Raw genomic sequence first — 23765 nt, forward strand, 5'->3', positions numbered from 1 at the left:
GTTGACATGGAAGGATGTCTCTCATGTGTGGTTGGGTGGGGGAACGGGTTAAAATGGTATGTTATTTATTGGGGGATGATATTTGGCGTGCGCAGACAGAGAGAGAGAGAGAGGGAAAATCCTAAAAAAGGATACAACAAAACAAAACGGAAGTTATCTCTAACGAGTGGGATTGCTGGTGATTTTTTATTTTTCCCTTTATGCTTATCTGTAATTTCTGATTTTTCTGCAGTGAATGTATACTATTTTTGACTGGATGAGAAAATAATTCAAGAGGGTGTGCACAGACATATAAAACAAACTTATGGTTTCAAAGAGGAAGCAGGAAGAGGGATAAATTAAGAGTATGAGATTAACAGATACACACTCCCATGTATAAAACAGAGAAACAACAAGGATTTACTGTAGAGCACAGGGAACTATACCCAATATCTTGTAATATTCTATAATGGCAAAGAATCAGAAATACATATATATGTATGTTATATATATATGTATATAAACCGAATCACTTTGCTATTCACCTGAAACTAACACAATATTGTAAATCAACTATACTTCAAGAAAGAAAGAAAGAAAGAAAGAAAGAAAGAAAGAAAGAAAGAAAGAAAGAAAGAAAGAAAGAAAGAAAGAAAGAAAGAAAGAAAGAAAGAAAGAGGCTGTGGGTGACAGCCCAGAAAAGGCAAACCTAGGTTTGGTGATCAATGGCAAGGTTCTCGAGAGTGCTAGAGGGGCAGGGCGGGGGCTGGGGAGGGCAGGCAGTAGGAGCAAAGGGAGAAGCGAAATGGGGCTCTGAGGGTATCAGAGAGAAACGTCAGCCTCTCCCCAGCCCTGTCTCTGACCAGCCCTGCTGGGACAACCTGCTACCCGAGTGACCATGACATGAGGGCATTTAAATATTTAAACAAACCCAGCTTTGCCAGAACAAATGCACTCAGAATCCAAGGATCAATCCCATGCTCTACACATCAAGTTTCTGGGGCACAGAGCCTTTCCCACCCCTCCCCCACCACACCCCACGCAAGGACCTGCAAGATAACAGTGGCAACAACTGAGTGATGAGCCCGGCTCCCCTTCGGCGACAGGGGCAGCCAGCCTGAAGGCTGCCTTATCGGCTTTTCTACTGCGGCGTGAAGCTAAAAGCACACGAGCCTTAGAGAATGCGGGGCCTTAATGCCCTCAAACATTTTTTCAGTAAGACTGCCACAGTCACCTGATTCTCTCTGTGCACTCAGGAACCAGGGAAACCAGACTGACTTTAAGGAGGCTGAGGTCAAGCAGATTTTCTGGACCGCCCTGGGAGCAAGCAAGCCAGGGCTGCTCCGCACGCCCACCTAGCCAGCCCACGCAGCAGTCACCGCATCCCACGGCCTGACACCTGGTCTCTCAGGGAAAGAGCCTCAGTGCTAAGCCTGGGAAGACGGGAGCCCGCAGTGTGGGGAGGGGGCGATGGAAGACTTAGAGACTCAAGAAAGGCGCTCGCCCAGACTGACGAAGAAGGAAAACGGTGCCACAGCCACTAAAGGGTAGAACCAGGATTATACCCCCAGACTCTTTGCTTTCTGCCTCTCCATTCCCCCTCCAGTACACCACCGCCCAGGACAGCAGGAAGGGACCCAGACCCTATTCTGACACCACCCAACTGGCCAGGGTTACACCCCACCGGATTTTGAGAAGGGAGGCAACCCTGTGAAGTCACAGGCCACACAATCAAAACCTACACGTCTGTGCATGAGGGTGGTAGAGGACAAAGTGCTCGCTGATATGAAGGCTGAGCTGGGAGGGATCACTCCTGGCATGTGAGGACCGGACACAACTCAGAGGTGAGTCACATTCCCAGGAAGGCTTCAGTCATGTCTATTTGCCTTTAGTCACTCATCTACCCTAATGACCCAGTTGATGATGCAGGTGGGGGTGATTTTAATAGATTTAAATTTAAAAGGCTCAAAATTATGTAAACTACTCCATTCCACTTCAGCTACAATTACTACCTGATGCCAGCTTGCCCACCTGACACCTGACAGCGTCTGTCAACAGTGGAAAAGGCTTCACCTCATAAATAAAGGGTGATTGCTCATTCACTCACTTTTACAGCGTATTTTTGCCTCACCTCTCTGGAGAACCAAATTCCGTATCAGTTTGGAGGAAGGTATATTTAACCAGCCCTTTGTACAGAGATGTCCTATGGTGTGTTGACTCTAGAGTTGAAGAAATGAGGATTTATATCCCAGCTTTAACATTAACCAGCTGTGTGACCTTGGACATGTCTCTTCACCTCTCTGACCCTATTTCTTCACAGCAAAAATGAGGTCAATTGTCCCTGCCTCTCACCTTTAGGGTTAGTGTAGGGATTTACAGAAACAATGTATATAGAATGCTTATTTTGCACAGTGCTCTGCACACATAAGCCTCTGTTAGGAAGAGTTATGATCATAATCAGAAAAAGCTGGGAACAAAAGGCAAGTGTTGGCGAGGATGTGAAGTTGGAGCCCTAGTGCACTGCTGGTGGGAACGCAAAATGGTGCAGCTGCTATGGAAAACAGAATGGAGATTCCTTGAAAAATTAAAAATAAAACTAGAATGAAATTAAGATCTCAAAGAGATATTAGCACTCCTATATTCATTACAGCATTATTCCCAATAACCAAGATGTGGAAACGACCAAAATGTCCATCAATGAATGAAGGGATAAAATAAATGTGGTGTATACATACAATGGAATACTATTCATCCTTTAAAAGGGAGGAAATTGTTCAATATGCAGTAACGTGAGTGAACCTTAAGAACATTATGCTAAGTGAAATGAGCCAGTCATGGAAGGACATCTCCTTCCTGGTTCCACTTATACGAGTTATCTAAAATAGCCAAATTGATAGCATCAAAGAGTGGAATGAGGTTGCCAGGGGTTGGTGGAGAGAGGGTGATAGGAAATTGCTAACCAACAGGCATGAAGTTTCCTTCAAGCAGGAAGAGTAAGTGCTGCAGATTTGCTGTACGACAATGTGCACACTTAAAAGCTGAAGAGGGCAGATCTCCGGTTAAGCGTTCTTTCTGCAATGTAATTAAATTAAAATTAATTTTTTAAAGAAAAATTGGGGAGAGAAAAAAAATTAAAACCGCATAAGTCACTTCCACTGTGCCCAGCAGAAGGACAAGTGGGTGCTTTGCTCCTCCCTAAATAGCTGAGGCACAGAGACCAAGTATCCTCCCTCTCCCTGAGTATCACCCTACCACCACCATCTTCTTTCCTATGATGCTCCTTGAACAAAGAAAATGGAAAAGTGGGTCTCCCACCAGGAGTCTGCCCTGGAATGCTAACAGAAAATCCAGGGTTGAGAAAAGTTAGGAAGAGGAGTAGCAAACTCTTGAAATGATGTTTAAAATATCCCAGTAGCCCAAATCCAAGGGTTTCTTTCATATGTCTATCCCCAGTTATCATCCTATCTGTAAGAGGGAGTTAATGGTATTATTAGGATTTAAAGCTGTTAAGTAAATTAAAGTCAAGTGCTGGATCGCTGGATTTTTACATTGGACTGCTGAGTTTTGTATCAATGTTGAAAGAACAGGAAAGGAAAGAGTCTAAAGAGACCAACTAAAACAACAACGTAAGCCAGTGGCACTCTGCCTGGAGAATTCCTGGAGACTCCAGAACTTCCAGATGCGAAAAGCAGGGAATAATAAAAGGGCTGATCAGTCAGAGGCCAGAAGCCTTCGAATTCGAATGAGGTAGACTGGTCATTCTCAAAAGTTGGTAATCATAAGTATCTCCTGAGAAGCTCTTTAAAAATGCAGATTCCTGGGCCTGTTCCGAGCGCTTCTGATGCAGGAGCTCGGGTGTGAGGCCTGGGAACCCACATTTTAAAAAGCATCTCAGTTATCTCTGCACAGTTCATCCAGGTCCACACTTTGACCCACACTGACAGCCTTTCCTACAAAGTCATATGAGGGTGCTTTGCTTGTAGGTAATGAAATCTTTCCCTTTGGAAAAAGATTAAAAGGGAAGAAACAGAACTTTCATCCTGAAGCTTGGTGAACTTCCAGAATAATTAATAGAGATAGGTTACTTACTGGAAAATGGAAGTATTCACCTACACACACACACCACGGACTGGGTAAAAAATAAATTATGTTCAGATGATTTAATATTTCTCTGAGATGGAATAAATTCAATGGCTGAGTGAGAGGTAACAAGCAAACTATCTATCACCTGAAGTTAGCAGCTAAGATAATATTTCAACCACCCATCTTGAAAGGGAAACTTGGACCGAGAACAGAGCAGGACAGCTATGTAGGAGTATATACCAGTAAGGGTTAAACACAATCCCACCGGAAAAATGGCTATAACTACTCCAACATAAACCCAGAAAGGGGTGGCGGGGGCCGAGGTGGCTTAATATTCTCATAAATAACTCGAAAGATGGAGTGGGGATTATGCAAATCAAACCACAGACAATACAAAAATGGCAGGGATTGCGAATCTGTGGAGAATGAAATTTAACTAGTTGGCAATGTCTTTAAATTTGCCTTTATTGAATCTTGTATATTGAAGTCACATATTATTGTATCTCTTTACGGAGAGTCAATAGGGCTGAATGCAGAGTGATTTATGGAGGAAGAAACCATCAGATGCATAAGTAGAAAAGAGCACACACCTGCAGAGGCATTAGCCGGGGGGTCGGGACAGGCACTGAAGGAGGAAGGGGTTGAGATGGTGCACAGCACAATGGGGTGGTCAGTCACTTCTATTCCCTACAGACGTGGGTGGTGTTAACAACCGATGTGTAAAATAAACAAGGAAATGTGTCTGTTACTCTTTGAACCACTTGGCCTTGGTGCTGCTTCCAATGAGAGCACTGAGCTTAAACTAAACCTGGAAAGGAATTCAGAGCAGGCCATTGCAGAAATTATGGGCTGTGTCTCTAGGTAAACCAAGAATACAAGTGGATGGTAAGAGGGCCTCCAGCACAGAAGAAATGCTGAGTGTTCCTATTTGTTGGGGGAAGATCCACAAAAGCTAAAGGGGCCTGTAGGAGAGAAAAATTTCAACTCTTATTAAGGAAAAAAAAAAAAAATCATTCAAAGCACAGTTGGAATCATGGAAGAAAGGGCAGCTTGTGGTAACACCATCCCTGGGGACATTCAAGGAGGTGACCAGACACCTCTCTACTTAGGATGCATTAGAGATTATTAAAAGCATTCCTTGCACAGTTCAGGAGTGGGAGGTAGGCCTCGTGACCTCTCCAAAGGTCATTCCTATCCCAAAGGATCACATGTCTGAAGGGCACCAGATAAAAATAAAGTCTATTAATCACTGAGCTGCCACACAATTTCCTAAGAGAAGCAGAATAGAGAAGGGCATTCCACAGTGGACCCTGCTCTGCCGAGGGAGGAAAAGGGAGGCAGAGCCAAGACAGCAGCCGCTGAGACTTCCAGAAAGCCAACATCATCAAGCCTGCAATTTGGCCTCCCAAGCACCACAGGGTAAACAGGGAGAGGAAAAGACCCTGTGGGGAGGGGACCAGTAAACAGTAAAAATGGCATTGAGAGTCCCTGCACAAAGCCACAGGAGCTCGGGGGAGAGGGTGTGAGCCCGGCAAGAGGGATACCCACAAAGGGTGCTTCGTGGAGGAAACACTAAGGAGGCAGAGGTCTGAGACAAAGGAGAGAAGGGAGGAGCTGACAGCAGGGTGGAGAAGGGCGCATGGGTGTGCCTGGGATTATTATTGGCTGAGAATCCAGGGAAAGCTAGAGAGATAGGGCGAAAAGTAATCCCACTATCTGCCACAGCAGATAATCACCTAAGAAAATACAGCTTTTTAAAAGAGGAATGGAGTGGCAATGCTCCAGCTCCAAAGGAGTTGTTGGCATTCTTGATAGCTGGGCTGCTCCGGCCAGATACAGCTGGACAGTCTGCTCCCCGGGGGTCTGAGGACCCTTCCAAGCCCAGAACCAGGCTCCCGAAGGCTAGCATGCTTGCGTCACAACAAAACTGCACCCCATCCAGGAAGCAAGAGACCCAGGCGGGAGCAGGCACTTCCTGGTATTGCCAAGAGACATCACACCCCATGCCCTGCTCCCTCCTCATCCTGGACCAGCATTGCCTTGGGATGCAGATGTTACCTGCAGGAGTCCTCTCAGGAATGTCATCTGCACGGTGTATTAAGCAGCCAAATGGGGGTCCAGGAGTTTGAGTTCTTCTAGCAAAATGTTCTCCAACCAGCTGTCACCCCACCGGGCACAGAACAACTTTTTGAAATCAAAAGAGGCCAGTGAAGAGGGAGGAAAATGGCACCACCCGCAACACACTCCCTGTGCCTGCTTCTTCCCCTGGTTCTCTCCTGCTTTCATGGAGACCGCAGACACTGGCAAGATGGGCGGCCCTGCCATCCTCACTGCAGCCCCATTCTCGCCCATGGCGGAGCTCTGCATCCTCAAGGAGGAAAAGATGGGAAGGCAAGATGGTCAGGGAGTGCAGTTTTGAGGGCTGCCCTTGCCATGAAGCAAGCAGATGGTACCCGATCTGGTGAGAAGATAACTAGAGCAAGGATTTTCAGCCCAGCACCCTGTGCTCTGGTAGGTGAGAAAGACAGAGCTCTCTCGAGCTGATGGCAGTCCCTCTGAAGCTGTGGGTCTCTGGAGGTCCACCCACCACCAGTGCCCCTGGCTGCTCTGCCCCTCAGTCGCTCCCCAGCCCTGTCTGCTGACCCTAAACCCAGGAGCCAGGCAATCACTTGGCCAAAAGATGCTTCTGAAGCAAGCAAGAAAGGCTAGAGATGGACCGAGGGCTATTTATTAAACTAAGTCATCGTCAGAGAAAGATTCATAACTTGCCCTACCTAGGACAAGAGGGAGAGCGAGAGAAAGGAAATTAAAGGGAAACAAATGAAAAGCCACAGGAGCCAAGTACCTTTGTCGGAGGATTTTGAGTTATGCTTTTGTTTGTAACTCTCTGAAACAGAGAAAGAAATAGAGGATGAATCTTAAGGAGACAGAGACCGTGAAAGAGAGGGAGCCGGAGGAAAGCCACGAAGGAAGGCACTGCAGAGACAGCAGGACGGCGTCCGAGGCGGGGAGGCCTCCCTGGCTTGCTCCTCCCTCACGCAGAAACACCCGGGGCCAGAAGCTGCAGCAACAGGAGGTGAGGTGGTGACTGTGGGGAGGAGGCAGGCGTGGTGCGGGCCCCAGAGAAGGAGCGGGGAGCCTGAGACGGGGCTGACGACCAGGGAAGCACAGGGAAGGGTGGGGCCAGGGCAGGAAGGCGGCCTCTGCTGTACTTACTGTCACAGACGTAAGGTTTGTCGTGGTCTTCCTGAGAGGCGGCGTCATGCCTCCTTCGGCCCCCCGCAGAGCCACGGGCCTGGGGAGACAGGGGAACAGCGGGATGCTTGTTACGCTGCCAGTCACTGCTGAGCGTGTCTTCTGTGAGGCCCTGAGCGCTTCACCCATCTCTCCTCATTCAACTTTCATACAACATGTGTACCTATACCAACCCCATTTTACAGGCCTGGAAACTGAGGCCCAGAGAGGTTAGGAATTTGCTACTCAGCTACTCACCTGTGTCACTTCACTAAATCTTCACAACTCCAAGAAGGAGATACTACTATTAACCTCCATCTTACAGATTAGGAGGCAACAGAGAGGTTAAGTAGCTTACACAAGGTCACTTGGCCAGGCCACTCAGGACAGTCTGACTGTGAAGCCTAGATCTACTGAAGTCCCATACTCTGCTGTTGCCCCGGAACCTCTCCCCCCAACTCCTTAGCCTTCCAGCTTCGCTGACACCGCATGGAAATGCCAACCCAGCTCCCCTCAGCTGCCCAGCTGAGGGGCGTGTTAGAGCAAGTAGCATAACTGCAGGCGTCACCCCAGACTCCTGTGCTCACGCTCCCTGCAGCTCAAGTCTCTCAAGAGCCAGCCAGGCCTGGCATCAGGGCATGCGGGGAGCTCCCCCCTCCCCTGCTCAGCCTGGTCCACAGGGTGAGCTTCATGCAGCTCAGGGCTCCAGCCAGAGACAGAGACCTTGACACTTCGTGGTCTCCTGGGGCTGGACCCTTGAAAGCACCACCCCGTGTGCATCTCCAGACAGGGTCAGCATCACCTGGGGTGGGGTGGGATGAGCTCTACCTCCGGGGACAGAGAAGAGCAGCAGAGAGGGAGCTGGCAGCTCAGCAGCCCCAGGACAGTGGCTACAAGAACGTGGCAAGGTTTATTTTTAAACCTTTGTAAGTCCCACACTGGTCACGTGTGTTGCACCCCAGCCCCCTCCAGGTCATTCTCTGGTAATGAGTAGCAAGCAGTAAACTCCCAACCAAAGGAAGGGCCTGCTGGGGTCTCTGGAGACAGAAAGGAAGGTGCAGCAGACCAGAAATAAGACATGGCAGCACCTGGTGTGCAGGGAAAATGGGGCGGTCCTAGGGGCCTGGCCTGGAAAAGTGGCCCAGGGGGACTTCTCGGTCAAAAGGCCTGAAGTGCCCTCTCCCTCTCTCTCTCTCTCTCTCTCTCTCTCTCTCTCTCTCACTCTCTCTCTCTCACACACACACACGCACATTTTCACTGGGGACACCACAGTGGAAAGGCCTGTCCCCCTGCCCCACGATGCTTGCACTCTCCCCAAACACACACACCTCGCAATCAACACCACCTCCAAGCTACCAGCTCCACCACCTCCTCAGCTGTCTCACTCCAAAACAAATTACAAAATGCCACCCCTCTCCTCCCCTCCCCTCCTGGGCTCAGTCCCTCTTTGCCTCCCCACCCCCAACCCCCGAATACACAACAGCCAGCAGCCCCCTCCCCTCGCCCTCGTGACTCAGAGGTGACCCAAAGAGGGAGCTGTGCGGCACTGGCCGTCACCCCCGGGTACTGACAGGCCTCCCCGCCTGCCCACGCCGAGGGTGGTCACCCTCAGCAGCCCTCACCACCTCCCCGCCCCCTCGGAGAAGCCGGGGACAGCTTGACGTGTGCAGCTCACAGCCTTGTCACTGCCGCCTCTGAGCAAGTGAAAGCAAGTCAAGCAGAATGACAGAGGCAACAGCAGAGCCGGGCAGGGGCTCTGGGAGACTAAAAATACCGCGGGGGAGACGAGGAGGAGCGCTGGAGCCGGAAGCACCGGGCTTCTGGGGGAGCAGCCCGGAGCCAGGGTTTAATCTCACACACAGGGCTGGCCAGCAGGGTGGCCGCTGCCCCCACTCTCTCCCTGCACCTCAGTTTCCTCAACTGCGAAACAGGGATCGTGGCTGTAGGGCACTGAGGAGACAGGCCAGGGGTGCTTCCTGTGGCTGCAGCACCTTATAGTCTCCTGGAAACTCAGAATCCTACTTGTCTTGCTCAAATGTCACCTCCTCAGGGAAGCCCTCCTGACCAACGTATGTTCTCGCTTCCCCTCCATCGTCCTCTTTCCCTTCCCCAGCTTCAGGTTCTGTCACAGCACTTAGCACTTAGCACTGTCTGACATTATACCATACATGTGCTGGTGTACTTGCTGGTTTTCTGTCTCCCCACATAAGGATGGAAAACATGCCTATTTGGGCCACCATTATGCCTGGAACCTGACACAGAGCCAGCCACATAAGCGGCACTTACTTAATAAATGTTCGCTGAATAAATGAATCAATCCATCAGTCAGCCGGTCAGTAAGTCAGTCATCTGTTTCTTCTCCTCCATTCTCTGTATCCAAGTACTATTGCGTCTTCCTTTAAAGGCATTTCCCTTCAATTTCACATCTTAATCCAGGGGCTCATCAATTAACCCCCGGAACTGCTCAAAGAACCCACCAGCTGGGGTTCTACCTCCGCGTTGCCCTACCCAGTCCATCCTGCTCGACTCCCAGACCAATGAGGCAAAAAGAGTAAAGGACAGGAGCCCGTGGTCATTCATTCATTTACACATTCATTCACTGCCGTCTAAAACTCACTGACACATCCAATGACAACCTAGTGCCAATCCTACCAGGATGACCTCATGCTCATGCTATATCCAAGTCTTTGTTTTTATTGATCCCTGTCATGGACCAGCCTCTCCTCTGCCCATCCACATCTGGTGCACACTTTAGTTTTGTTAACACGCCACTCCTGCAAGGATCTTCCTCTTGCCACATTGAGAAGTAAAACTAGCATCAGCTCTAAAGTCAGACAGACATAGGCTTAAACACCAGCTATGTGTTTTTGGACAAGTTATTTCTCTAAGCATCAGTTTTCTCAGCTGCAAAATGGGCAGAGCAACATCTTTACTGCAGTTGTTGTAGAGGTGCAAAACCACAGGGGACAGCGCTGGGTCTACAGGAAGTGCTCGATAAATTCCTTCCCCTCCTTGCCCAGTTGATCTCTCTTTCCTCTGAACTCTTACTGCGTTTGGTTAGTGCACAGTCAGAAGCCTGCTGCTTTCTAATTGTATCATGGCTATTAGCATTCTCTCCTCAATTAAATTCCAAGATCCTGGAGGACAAAGATGGCACTTCATACTTTATTATGAACCCCTGACATGTAGCACTATTGCTGGGCACACAGCATCCAAAGCTCTTTCTCATAAATTAGCTCAGTTAATTCCAACAACACCATCTGAGTTTAACCAAGTAATATTATGACTCTCATTTGGCACTTAATGAAACAGGTTCTGAGAGGGTTCATGACTTGTCCATAGTCACAAGGCCAGTAGAAGGCAGAGGCCCAGGTTTCCAGGATCTGTTACAGGAAACTTTGAAGCTGATGTCGAAAAGAAACCAGTGTCCCTTCTCTGAGAACTGCCCATCCCATTCCACCCTCCCTGCTCCACCTCCCCGTTCACACACTGGTGGGCCACGGCAGCCACAACTGTACCACACAGCCCTGCCCCACTGGCCACCAGCTGATTGGCTGGTTCAGGAGGAGACACCTGACCCAAGCTGAGCCAATCAGATTCTGCCTCCAAGGGACTCTGAACTGGGAAATGGTCACTTGAACTGGGGACTCATAAATTCAGAAGCTATGGAGCCATGTGCACAGAGAAGCAGGAAAGGCAATCTCACAAGAAAAGAATGAATGAGGGAGAAGTTGAGGCCAGAAGCTGCCTGGGTTCCTTACTCTTTCCTAATCCTAAATCCCTGTCACTTTCTTGTCCTGCCCAAATCTTTAAAAATTGCTCAGATTTGGGGCAATGGCCCAACAGCTTCTCAAATATTTCCCATTTTTGCTCAAGCCATGAGTTTCCTGCAACTCTCGACTAGGACAGACTCAGCTCCAAACAGAAGGCTAGTTGCTCTATATCAGTTGTTCTCAATAGTGGTCCAGGGATCCTTGGGGTGGGGAGATGTCCCTGAGACCCTTTCAGTGGTCTGCAATGTCCAAACTATTTTTGTAATAGTACTAAAATGTTATTTGAAAGTTTTCACTCACATTCCCTCACAAATGCACAGTGGAGTTTTCCAGAGGCTACATGATATGATGGTGCCATCACTCTGAGTGCTCGTGTATTCTTAACATTTTTTCTGTTTTAATTTTTAATATGGGAAGTATCACTAGTTATAACCCACTAGAACAACAGCTTTGGGAGCTCTCAGTAATTTTTAAATTTAGAATTCCTGAGACCAAAAAAACTGAGAACCTTTGCTCTAAACTCTTGCTATTTAAAGTGCGGTGCTCAGACCAGCAGCACTGGCATCACCTGGGATCTTGCTAATGAAGCAAGATCTCAGTCCCCACCTGCCAGACGTACTGCATCAGAATTGCACTTGAACAAGATCACCAGGCGCTTTACATGCACATTCAAGTTTGAGATGCACCGGGCTGCACCACAGTGCATCACAAATACTGATTGATCAACTGAATGATAATCCTCACATGGATGGCTCACAGGAATTTCATGAAATTTAAAGAGCAGTGATTTGTTAGGCTCAAGTTGCCGTAGACACAGTTATTAATTGTTAGGTCTGAATTTCCCTCACCTATCAGGGAATCTCCATTGTCAAAGTTCTGAAAGTTATTCCCTTTGCTTGCACCCTCCTAGAAACATCTAGCCTTTATTAAGCACTCAAAATTGGTTGCATATTATTACCCTTATTTTAATGAGGAAGAAACTGAGACCCGGAATACTTACATAATTTGGTCAAGGTCACAGAAGTTATATAATTCACCCAAAGCCTAGTATGTGGTGGAGCTGGGATTTGAACTCACGGTTCAAACAATGCAGAGACTGCTCTTGTCATCACTACCTTAGCCTTAACTTCTTCAGTGAGCACACAAAGCACCTGGGGGTCCTGTTAAAGTGCAGGTGTTAATTCAGTCCGTCTAGGGTGGAGGCTGGGCTCTGCAGTTCTAACAAGCTCCCAGGTGACACTGATGCTGTGGTTCAGGGACCATCAGGCACTGAGGTGTACAGCCTTAGACTGCCTCTCTGTCCCAACAGAAGTGTGAAGAGCCTCATCACATTGTCTGGTGGACAGGAAGCCTACAGAAAGCTCAAACGGCTGGGGCTGCCGCTTCTGCTGGTGTTCTTACAGAGAAGAGACACCATTCATGTTTGCTGACCATAAGTTCAATGTCTAGGTTGCAGTAAGTTTGGTTTGGGTTAAGGGAAGGGATGGAAGCAGGCCCAGAGGTACACAGCAAATAAACTCCACACTCTAAAACTGCTTTTAATGATGGAATTAGAAATTCATTATATTGTAACCCCCAATGCAGTCATGAGTCAAGGCAAGTTCATCAGTGGCCACTAAGATGATTAGGTGACAACATGATGGGGTACTTTCTAAGGAGAGATCAAGCTGACAACACCTAAATCCACGATCAACTTAACCACCACTGAAGACAGAACAAGTGGACAGCATATGTCTCTGGATGTGAAGCAATAAGAAGCACATATCACAGCTAGGAAAGATTCTAGCTCCACCAAAAAATATTTATACACACACACACACACACACACACACACAAATCAAGTATCTCATCAAACCACCAGTTTTCAGAAAATAAAGAGAATGGAGGGACACATTAAACACCACCAGTCTGCCAAATCTAGAATATGAGAAATTCTACTGGACCAGCCTCCCAGGTTCTTCAACAAACAAAGAGCAAGGAGAAAAAACTGTGTGTGTGGTAGGGAGTAGCAAGGAAGGGGTAGATTATAGAATACAAGAGACTTAAGTTTCAAACAATCCAACTGTAAAAAGGCATTTTTGAGAAAATCAGTGGGAAATGATTAAGGACTGGATAATAGATATTAGAATAGTTATTCTTATTGAGTACAATAATGATACCTGTTAGAGATATACACTGAAGTGTGAGCAGGATAAAAGAGAAAATGTCTAGGACTTGCTTTCAAATACTCCACCAAAACAACCCAAAAAACCAAAACAACAAACCGAGAAACAAACATACAAACTAACAACACATGGGAGTAAAGAATAGATAAAACAAGAGTGTCAAAATACAGATCCCTGCTGAAACTGGGTGCTGACTGTATACGGTGTGCAGCATCAAAGGGCTGCCCTGCCCAGATGGAGAAGTTCCAGGTCCCATCGGCGCCGGAGCATCTTCACTCAGTGTGGGCAGCACCGGATCTTTTGCACCAGTCACCTAGGGGCTTACTTATAATACAGCTCTCCAGGCCTCCCCAGGCCTCCCCCCACCGCCTCCTGAATCAGAGCTTCTGGGAGTGGGTCCTGGGAGTTTGCATTCCAATAGGCTCTCCTGGTGATTCTGATGTATATTCAGGCACAAGAGCCACAGGAACAGAGAGGCTTGGCGCAGTTATCACAAGCCCAGAGGGCATCCAGGACTAGCTTCTTGTCCATGAGAGGGGTAAGCATCCTGCCTAGAGCCTGAAGGAGCCGGGCAGGCCTCAGAGAGGTGATTCTCCGGACCCAGAGCAGTTCATCCTCAGGGATCCCGCTCCACCTGGTTACTGTCAGACACTCGCACAGACCCCTGAAGGTGACCACAGAAAACCCCTTCGGGCTTGAACTTGGGGACTCTGGAGGACCAACCAGATTGCCTGAGAGCACCACTCAGGTTTGACTCCCTCCCCTCAAGGGTCACCGTCATATTTTCATTCCTTCTACCACGGATTTCCCCTCAGCCATTCCCCAGGCTTCTGGCCTTTTCTAGCCACATTCCAGGCTCCAAAGCCACAAGGCTCCAAAGCCCCTGCCACACCCACTTGGGAATCATCAGCTATGGTCCCCACGCTTTCCCAGCTTGCTCCACTCTCTGCCTAGTGAAACACACCCCAAAGCAAGTGTCCTCGCCCTGTCATTCTGGGATGGCCCCGGGGACAGGACGCTTTCAGCCTCCTTCTACGACTGAGGAATGGGGACAGCAGTCCCAGGCTCCTCATCCTCCACCCCAATCCAGACCCCACCCCACTTCCCCAGACCCTCCCCATCCCCCTCGGGGCGCCCTCTGCCTCATCTTCCCTCTCGTGCCAGCTCTAAACTCTTGCAGGTTATCACCTGGGATACGAGCTCATCTGGAGGTCTCCTCTCTGGGTGTTCTGCAGGAAGACCATGGATGCAACTTCTGTCTAGCTGCAGTGGGACTTTGGTTTTTCTCTTTTCTTTTTCTTTTTTTTTTTTTTTTGTGGGGGTGGAGAGGGAGGTAATTAGATCTGTTTGTTTATTTAATGAAGTTACTCGGGATTGAACCCAGGACCTCACGCAAGCTAGGCACGCACTCTACAACTGAGCTGTGCCCTCCCCTCTAGCTGCAGGGGGCCTTTGGACCTGGGGACGGGCTGTTCACCAGGCGCCAGCCTCCCTGACCTCTCGGCTCCCTCACAGCATCCCCAGCTTACCCGTCCTCTGGTCCGGTTCTTCCGCTTGGGAACATCCTCTTCTAAATCCTCTTCTTCATTTCCTTCTTCTACAGTTTTCATCGTTTTCCAAAACCCTCTGAAAGGACAAGAAAATAGAGGGGATGAGAAATAAAATGCAGAGGAGAAAACCATCAGAGGGTTATTTGGGGTGTTCTGATTTTTTGGTATTTTTTTTTAACACAGTGAAGATGCAGCCATTGCTTGGGAAGCTAGGCCTCCAACATGCTGGCCCGGAGTTGGCGCTCTCGGCGGTACCATCTCTCTCTCAAACCCCCAGGACCATGTCAGCCACATCCTCCCAGAACACTGACCTTTTTCAATTCTATTTGCCCAAGAAGTGTTTTCTAAAAAGAGAATACTTTGGCAGGGATACTCTCCTACGTGGGCCCAGGATGTCTGGTCAAAACTTACTCTAATGTAATTGTCCTCTTGTTCCTAAAGGGCCACCTCAAAGATGAAAATGTGCTTCTCCTTTCCCTGGCATCCTGGAACCCTGCCCTGTTTGATGAGAACAAGTAACTTCCTGTTCATCTCACCAGAATTTGACATTAATGTGTCATTCATCATCTTCCATCTTTTTTTTTTTTAAGAGAAATGGATTTTCATTACAGCACATTACTTGTAATGGAGCTTAAAGATCATGAATTTAATTCTAACAGCCCTGTGAGTCACACTGCAGCAGAGAATCCAATCTCTTTTCAGGTAAACAAACTGAGGCGGGAAAGTTCCGACTGCTCAGGATCACACAGCGCATCCAAAGCAAGGTCAGGTTCATCAGCTCAGAGCTTTCCATCTCTTTCTCAGCCCTTGTGTCTGAGAATTCCAAGGTGTATTATGGTACTTCCTATAGGACCTGAGCACTTCACTCCCTTTGGGGGAGGGAAGGAAAGGGGAGGTAAGGTGTGTATCTCTAGGTTTAAGGGAGGGAAAAGGACCCAGCCCCCAGAGTGGAAGTTGGGGAAGGGGAAGGGCATGGAGCTCACTGGATTCCACATCAGGAACCCTGGGTGTTCTTTACAGGCTCACTGTGTGACCTTGGGTGAGTCCTCATCGCTTCATGCCTCAGATTCCCCCAAGTATCAAATAGGAATTCATTCATTCTATCAACAAACATTTGTCCAGGGCTGATGACATGGCAGGTGCTGTGCTGGACCAGCCACAAAACAGCTATAGTCCTGGCCCCAAATGGACTCTACAGTCTAATGAAGGGAAGACAGATTCAAACCACGTATATAACCATATAGTTACAACTGCCATGCAAACTGTGACAGGCAAGTTCAAGGCGCTAAGAGAGGCTGTTAGAAGGGACCTTTACCTAATCTGAGGTCAGGTAAGGCTTACCTGAGGAAATGAACTAAGAGAGTTGAGATGGAAAGGATGAACAGAGACTAACCTTGGGAATAGGGACCAGGGGGAGGGAAGGAGAGAAAGTATTCCAGGAAGAAGGAACAGCATGAGCAAGCTCTCTGATGCAGGGAGGGGAACATGGCTTGTCCAGGGAGCAGAAAGAGGCCAGTGCGACAAGAGTTCAGTGTCTCAGGGAGAGACTGGCATAAGATGATGCTAGAAAGGCGGGTGGGCACCAAATTGTACAGGATAACAGCATCCACCCATCCTTGTGGTGATGATACGACAATCACACAAGCTGGGAAAAGGCTTAGAAAGCAGCACACACAGTACTGCCTTCTGGGATCACCATCACTGTTCAGGTGGCATCCTAACGATGCCCCTGGCCTGTCCTCCGAGCAGGAAGCCCAGAGGTGAGTTTCCAGCGAGCTTCTCCCGCTGCTTCTTGTCATAGAGCCCCATTCCCATCACAGGGGTCAGGATATTGCCAATTACCAAATCCTCCCAAAGAACTCAAAACGGGACTAGTAAATTCTTGTCTGGCTTCTCTGCTATGCTTTTGTGGGAAGTCGTCAGCTGGCAGCACTTAGGGTCTCCGGGCAGACCTTCGCCATCCGACAGGGAAGCAGCAGCAGCTGGAGACGACCTCTGGCCCACAGCTAGGCCAGCCTCTCTGAACTGTAGGTGGGAACACTAGTGATACAATGACAAGTCTTCAGTGCAAAGATGTAGGATAAATACGGGGTGTTGTTATGCCTGTGGTTGCTGTTTGTATAGCCATCGCTAACTTTCTGGGTCTTGAAGTCATTTAATCATGGTAAGTTCCAAGTGCCTCGAATTTAAAGGTCATTGCCTCTGGCATCTCAGTGCCATTCTGACTCCACGCTCGTTTTTCATTATGAAGGTATTTATTACCTGCAATATGGACTCTGGGTTGGAAGGTGAAAAATCAGTGAAGGCAGCTGCACTAGTTGCACTAGTCCCCAGACGTGCCGCATGGCCTCAGTGTCTTGGAGTAAGCTGACTTCTCTCTCCCTCTTCCCACTGGCTTCCCTGTATCTCTAGAACCTCCAGTCCAAGCCCCAGGCCTCAGATGTGACAGCAGCATTTCCTGTGTTTTTGCATTTCCTGCAACGTGGCCCTGACACCAGAGGCCTCTCTACATAAGTCGGGAGGAGCCGGGAGTTCCTAACAAACAAAGCTCTATTCAGGGCTCAGGAAGCAGAGGGGGCATCCTGTATTAGCAATGAAGGGCAAGGGTGTCCAACTAGAGATGCAGCTGATCCCCTGGTAACTCATGCATTCCCTGTCCAAGGACATTATCTGCAAAATAAACACATTTTAAAATAACTCTTCTCCTTGTTACTCTAAACAGTCTTTACAGTGATGCTAACAATGGTTCTTGGTTGTGTGTGTGTGTGTGTGTGTGTGTGTGTGTGTGTGTGTGTGTGTGTGTTTAAAAAAAGAAGGAATTCCCTTTTAAAGACTCCATTATCTCTGGCCTGAAACAGTGCGGAAACCTCCTAGCTGATTTCCCTCCTTCCACTGCTGGCCCTGCATACCATCTTTCTTCCACATAGTGGCTGGAGGGATCTGGAGGAAACACACATTCACTGCCCTGGTTAAAATCCTCCAAATGGCTTCCTTTTTCATGTCTCATGAAACCAAGAGCCTCTTGCAGGTCTGGCCCTGCCCACCTCGCCATCCCCACCCAGGGCCCTTCTCTTCTCAGCTCTGTGCTCCAACCACACCGGCCTTCTGTCTATTCTTTCAACACGATGAGCTGGGACCTATCACGAGGCCTTCAGGAGCACTTTCCTCTGCCCAGAAGGCTGCTTCCCAGGTTCCTCACTTTCTCAGCTCCTTCTCATCTCATAGGACTGAGTTAAGTCCCTGTCTCCCTTAGGACACTACCTAGAATCTGTCCCTCCTCTTATACTGAATCTTCATGCTCTGTTCTTTTCAAAGCAAGTATCCTGAAATGCAATTATTTTGTCTGTGTCCTTGCTTTCTGTCTGTATGTCATAACAGAATATGAGTGGAGGGGACAGGTCTCTCTTGGTTTCTTCATTTCCCCAGAACCCGACACCACGCCTGCTCAGAGGAGACACTCGATAAACTTTGATGGAGCGAATAAATGAATGGGAAAATGAACAAAACAGACCATTTGCTAGACGTGCACTTGATTTTAATAATCAAAGCCAATAAGAACATGTAAACTCCTCTGGCTTTGGGTCCTGGTTTTGGCTTCTAGCACAGCAGATGGTGGCTTTCATGCTCTGCACATAGTAGGCATTCAAGTTTACATCAGGGATGATGGTGATGATAATGATTCAACAACAACAACCCGTATACTGGCCCGACGCTGCCTGAGAAGGACTTGAACCCACTGAGAAGGACTTGAACCCACTTGAACCACTGCCAGCTCGAAAGGGAAAGGGCTGACTGTCACTGGAGCATCAAGGCTTCTGGGCAATGGTTCTGTCCCACTCACTGACTCAGTCAAATTACACTAACCAAGCAAAAACTACTCTAATGGGCAATCTAGATGGGACAGACATTGACTTCAAATATCTGAAAGTCCAAAAATGGGGGATAATACATGAATAGCAAAAAAAAAAAAAAGGAATTAGAAGAAGAAGAAGAAACTCCCAGGTGTCCTAAATGCTGGCGGTAAAAAGAGAACTAGGGGGAAAGGGAGGGCGGTTATCAAGAAAGGCTTCATGGGGAAGGTGGTATCAGGGCTGAGCCTAATAGATGGGTGGAATTTGTGCACGTGGAGATGGAAGAAAAGCTACGCCAGATAAAGGGCACAGCATGACCAGAGGCACGGAGGGAAGAGGCTGAAGAACAGAGGGAGTAAAGGAACTGTGGGAAACAAGCCTGAAAACTAGGTTAGGAGCAGGGAGAGGGGGCTCAAGACGATCACACTCATCATTTCAGATTTATTTAGCAGGAAACAAAAGTGTTTTAGCCAAGTTTTTTAAACAAGGGCGTGGCACAAGCAGAGTTGTGTTTGGGGATGAAAGGTCAGCTAGCAGAGGAGGACATGTCGGAGAGGGGACGGACCAGGGATGGTCAACTCTTAGGAATCTGTTCACTCGTGCACCCACACAATAAACATTTGTTGCGCACCTACTAAGTGTCAGGCAGTGTATAGATGTTTGAGATACATGAGTGAGCGAGATGGACAAAGACGCCTGCCCTTGAGGAGTTTACATGCTATTGGAGGAGAAAATAAACCGTAGCATAATAAATCAGAAAACTATGAAGTCTGTTAGATGGTGACAAAACTATGGGGGAAAAGGAGAGAGGAAAGCATGTAAGAATCAGGGGCACAGGATGTGGTGTTGCACACAGTGGTCAGGGTCAACTCCACAGAGAAGGAGGGACAGGAGCAAAACCTTGAAGAAGGTGAGAGTGAGAGCCCAGCAGATGTGTGGGGAGAGGACTCTACAGCCAGAGCAAAGCCCAGGGTGGAGCGGGCCGGTGTGTGTTGCGGGGGAGGCAGCAGAAGGAGGTGGCGGCCTGGAGCCGAGTGAGGAAGGAAGGAAGAGAGGAAGCAGTGAGTTGGAGAGAGGTAGGAGGGCCATGACTCATACTCGAGAGAACAGGGGCCAGCGTGGGTTCTGAGCGCGGCAAGGGCTCCCTCTCAACCATCAGTAGGGGGATCACTTTACCGCAAGAGTTCAGCCGGGAGATGCGTGTGCCCTGGACCAGGTGGGTGTGGTGAGAAGGGGCTATGCTCTGGATTCACATTGAGGGCACAGCGGACAGGATTCCTGATGAATGGATATTGGGTGTGAGAGAAGGACTGGGGTTGAAGACAACTCCAAAGTGTGTCAAACAAATAAAGGTCACAGTCAATAAGGATCTTTACTGGGGCTGGGGCTCGGAGAAGTTGAGGAGGGAGCAAAGATAAGCCATGTTGTGACAACCAAATAGAAAAGACTCGACTGAATAGAAAAGATTCATCTGAACGCAGGAACAGCAGAGAAGGCCACATTCATTGACTCATTCACTGCCTTTAGGGACACCTGACTCTGCCCAAAGGTGCAAGGCCCCCAGGGTACGATGGTGAACACCACCGCCTGGTCCCTGACTCAGTGAAATTCACACACTGGTGCTACTTACGAAGCAAACCAAAAATGTAACTGTTAGTAATTTAATTATAATGCTAATAAATTAATCTGTAAATATTAAATTGGAAGTAAAATTAATAAACATAATTTTATCATATGTACTATACAACATAAAATATAAAAATTCAATATAAAGTATAAATATAATTTAACTTTAATAATTTAATTATGTTTAATATTTAGGACTATTATGTCTATTTGTATTAATTAATATTATTACAATCCTCTGTGCCAACCATTGGATTCGACACTGGGGAGTCAAGAAAAATGAATAAGAAACAGTCAGAGTGCACCATTATAATCCTGAATGGTGACCCTGCATGGTGACCACCTTAGTAGTGCTGTGCACAGAGGATGGTGAACACACGGGGACAGGAGCCACTGACCCTGCCAGGAGGGTGACTTCGAAACTGGCCTTGAAGAAGGAGTGGGCAGTGATGTGAAAGGATAAGACGGCTGGTGTACCGGCGCCGAGGATGGGGTGGAGCAGGGAATCACTCTGGACAGGCTGGTGCAGACAACCGAGAGTTCAGAGCTGGACTGTGGACTCTCAGCTCCCTGGGGAACAGGACCCAGTCTGTTTTGCTCACCATTGCGCCCCCCAGGACCTAGAACAGTGCCTGCTGCACAGTAGGCTCCCAAACTGCATTTTGAATGGATAAACACAGAGAGGGAGGGAAAGGGGGACAGGTTAAATCAGAAAAGAATTTGCGAGCTCCCCAGCAACAGCGCCCCGAGGTAGCTGAGGCACAGCCCTGTTCCGTGATAGGAGGACCAGAGCCGGGGCTGGAGTTCTCAGAAGCACAACGGTGATGCTCGGGGGCGTCCCACCAGCAAGCACAGAAATACCTGTATCTCCTGGATGCTTTCCTCCTCCCTGGTGTCCACCTTCTTCTCGACCCCTTCCCCGCGGAGCAAGGCTTCCAGGGTGGTGCTTTCTGAGGTGAACCCATCCTTCTTCAGGGGCAGCTCCACTTCTGAAAAGCAAGGACAGAAAAGCAGCCTCAGGTCACTCGAAGCAGGAGGGACAGGAGGAGGGGCCCCCAAGGGCATTGCAGGAACTGGAGCTCCTGGGGAGGACTCGACAGCCTGGGCTCTCTCCTCCCAACACTGGAGCTTTTCTGTCTCCAGCCACAATCCCCGAGACAGAGCCCAACCCTGCCTGCTCCCTTAGAGACAGCAGAAGCAGAGCAGAAAGTGCGCCAGATGGACGTGGGGTCAGATGAACTGGGTCTCCGTCCTGTTTCTGCCACTCTCCAGCCCTGTGACTTTGGGCGAGGCACTGGAGGATGCCCGAGCCCTTTTCCACATCTACAAAGTGAGGGTGACAATGCCCAGCCCCCCACAAGGCCATTTTGTGGCGCATAAATGTGTTCCTTCACATTAAAGTGCTTTGAACACTCCAAAGCGGTACACCAATGTCGGCCTCGGTCTTATCATCCTCTCCCTCTAGGCCAGCTCTTGTTTGGTGACCCCACGACCTCCCCCGGCCATGCTGGCTGCCCGGCTCCAGTCTACCCCATGAAAAGTGATTTTAACTTCAGAGAGGCTGTTCTAATCAACTCATCAGGGAAGTAAAGGCCTCTAAAGCCAAGGGAAGAAAAAGAACGAGGGCAGATGCCTCACAGGCCCCAGACCAGCAGCTGGGAGCGGCAGTGCCCGCACGCCGGGGCATCTGTTCTGAAGGCATCAGAGTTTGATTGGCTTCCTGGGGCTTGAGGTCATGGGGCCACTGGAGCAGTGGCAGCCAGAGCCAGCCCGGCCCATGAGAGAAACCAAGGGAGAAACAGAACTCCCTTCTCATGACATCCCCCCAAATTGTAACCCAAAGGAGGTTCTTGGGGATTTTTTTGTATTTCCCCAGAAACAGAAAACTCAGGTACAGGTGATCACATTTGGATTTACTACAAAATATTCCTCCAACCTCTCCTCTGATCCAGTACCTCATACCCCACTGTGATTAGATGCACAGGCCCCTCCCTGCATCAGGTTAAGATGGGTGCAAGATCTGACGGCGTGGTGCCCGAGCAAACAGTCATGGGAGTGAACGGCCCATTTGTACAGAGTTCAGTGTGAGGACTGTTTACCGAGGTGTGGACAGGAGTAAGGGACAACAAGGAATGGTGAAGCACCCAGGGGAATTAACAGCAGGGAGCCATGAGCACTGCTATTCCCGGAGGGACAGAGAGAGCGTTTGCGAGACCTAGAGAGCGTGCCATGGAGCGCCCCCGGTAGGCGCTGTAGCTGCAGCATGGCTCTTGAGCGTGCACGCCAGAGAACCGGGCGCAGGGACACATGGCCCAACCTCTTTCTCCCTCCATCCTCGTCTTCCTGCTCTGCCCTCCCATTGGCCAATGGCCAACCTCAACCAGGAGCCAGAGGGCAAGGGAGCCTCACTGATGCAGCCACCGGGGTCAGCTTCCCGGGGCACAGGGCGGTGTAAAGAAGGACAAAGGGCGGATCTGGGGGAGTACACGGAAATAACCAGCACAATCAAGCTGTGTTCCACTGGGCTTTATTCTGCCTCCGGTGGAACTCCAGCTTCCCCCGTCTCCTCCACCAGAACCAGGCACAGGCTGACCAGCCCACGAGAGGAACAGCGCTCGGGGCAGCCCATTAAAACTAAAGAAACTCACACCTATGTGTGACCAGCCCCCAGAATACAATGGCGGGAAGGAGAAACAGTACCTAAAGTCCCTTGAGAGATAAGGACTTTGAGAGTTTTCTTAACATGAAAGTCAAACAGGATCCACCTCCATCAAAAAGCACTAGCACCAAATCAGCCACCTCTGAAACTCACTCACCTATTCATTCAACAAACATTTACTGCCACCTGCTATGTGACAACCACTGTGCTGGGACTTGGTATATAGGAGGTGAACCAAATAACGACCAGCCAGGCCTCTAGATGGTTTACAATCTAAAGAGACAGACATTAAATGCTAAATACAAAATAAATATGCAATTTAAAAATGTCATAAATGCTATGGAGGTAAACAGAGTGAAATGCAAAGGAAGAATATGGTGGGAGGTGGGGGGGTTTACTTTAGGTCAGGGGGTCAGGGGAGGCCTGTGTGATAAAGTTACATTTAAGTGTCAGAAAAATAGTCAACAGTCTGCTTCAATGAGTTCAATGTGCAACTCGAGAGCTTGCTCCGATGACATATTACTCTTTCTCCCAAGTCAGAAAAGGCTTCCAAATGTCTAATTTAAAATGATTAAAATGTGTCGCCTCATGTCCTGTCCTCAGTCAAAAGAGAACAGCTCTTCAGCATCCTTCAAACTTATAATACTCATATATATATATATATAGATCTATGAAGTTCATATTCTAGTATCCCCCTTAGCCTTCTCAACACTAAATAAATCCTATTTCCAGAATTGCACTGTATTTTGGAGCTGAAAAAGGCCTCACAGATCATCTGCTTTAATCATTTTATAAATGAGTCACCTGAAGCTCAGAGAAGTTAAGTAACTTCACAGAAAGCCACA

The 23765-nt window shown here is 48.6% G+C and overlaps 1 protein-coding gene across 1 annotated transcript in view; it reads right to left on the bottom strand.

Moving 5' to 3' along the window:
- The window catches only part of DPF3 (double PHD fingers 3), a 248393-nt gene that overhangs the window by 91596 nt on the left and 133032 nt on the right, over positions 1 to 23765 (bottom strand). The window contains 4 exon segments of the mRNA XM_014558984.2: positions 7279 to 7357; positions 14764 to 14835; positions 14837 to 14860; positions 21123 to 21250. Of these exon segments, the coding sequence (XP_014414470.2) occupies positions 7279 to 7357; positions 14764 to 14835; positions 14837 to 14860; positions 21123 to 21250 (303 nt within the window).

This window comes from Camelus ferus, chromosome 6 (genome assembly GCF_009834535.1).
Source record: "Camelus ferus isolate YT-003-E chromosome 6, BCGSAC_Cfer_1.0, whole genome shotgun sequence".
Taxonomy (NCBI): Eukaryota; Metazoa; Chordata; class Mammalia; order Artiodactyla; family Camelidae; genus Camelus; species Camelus ferus.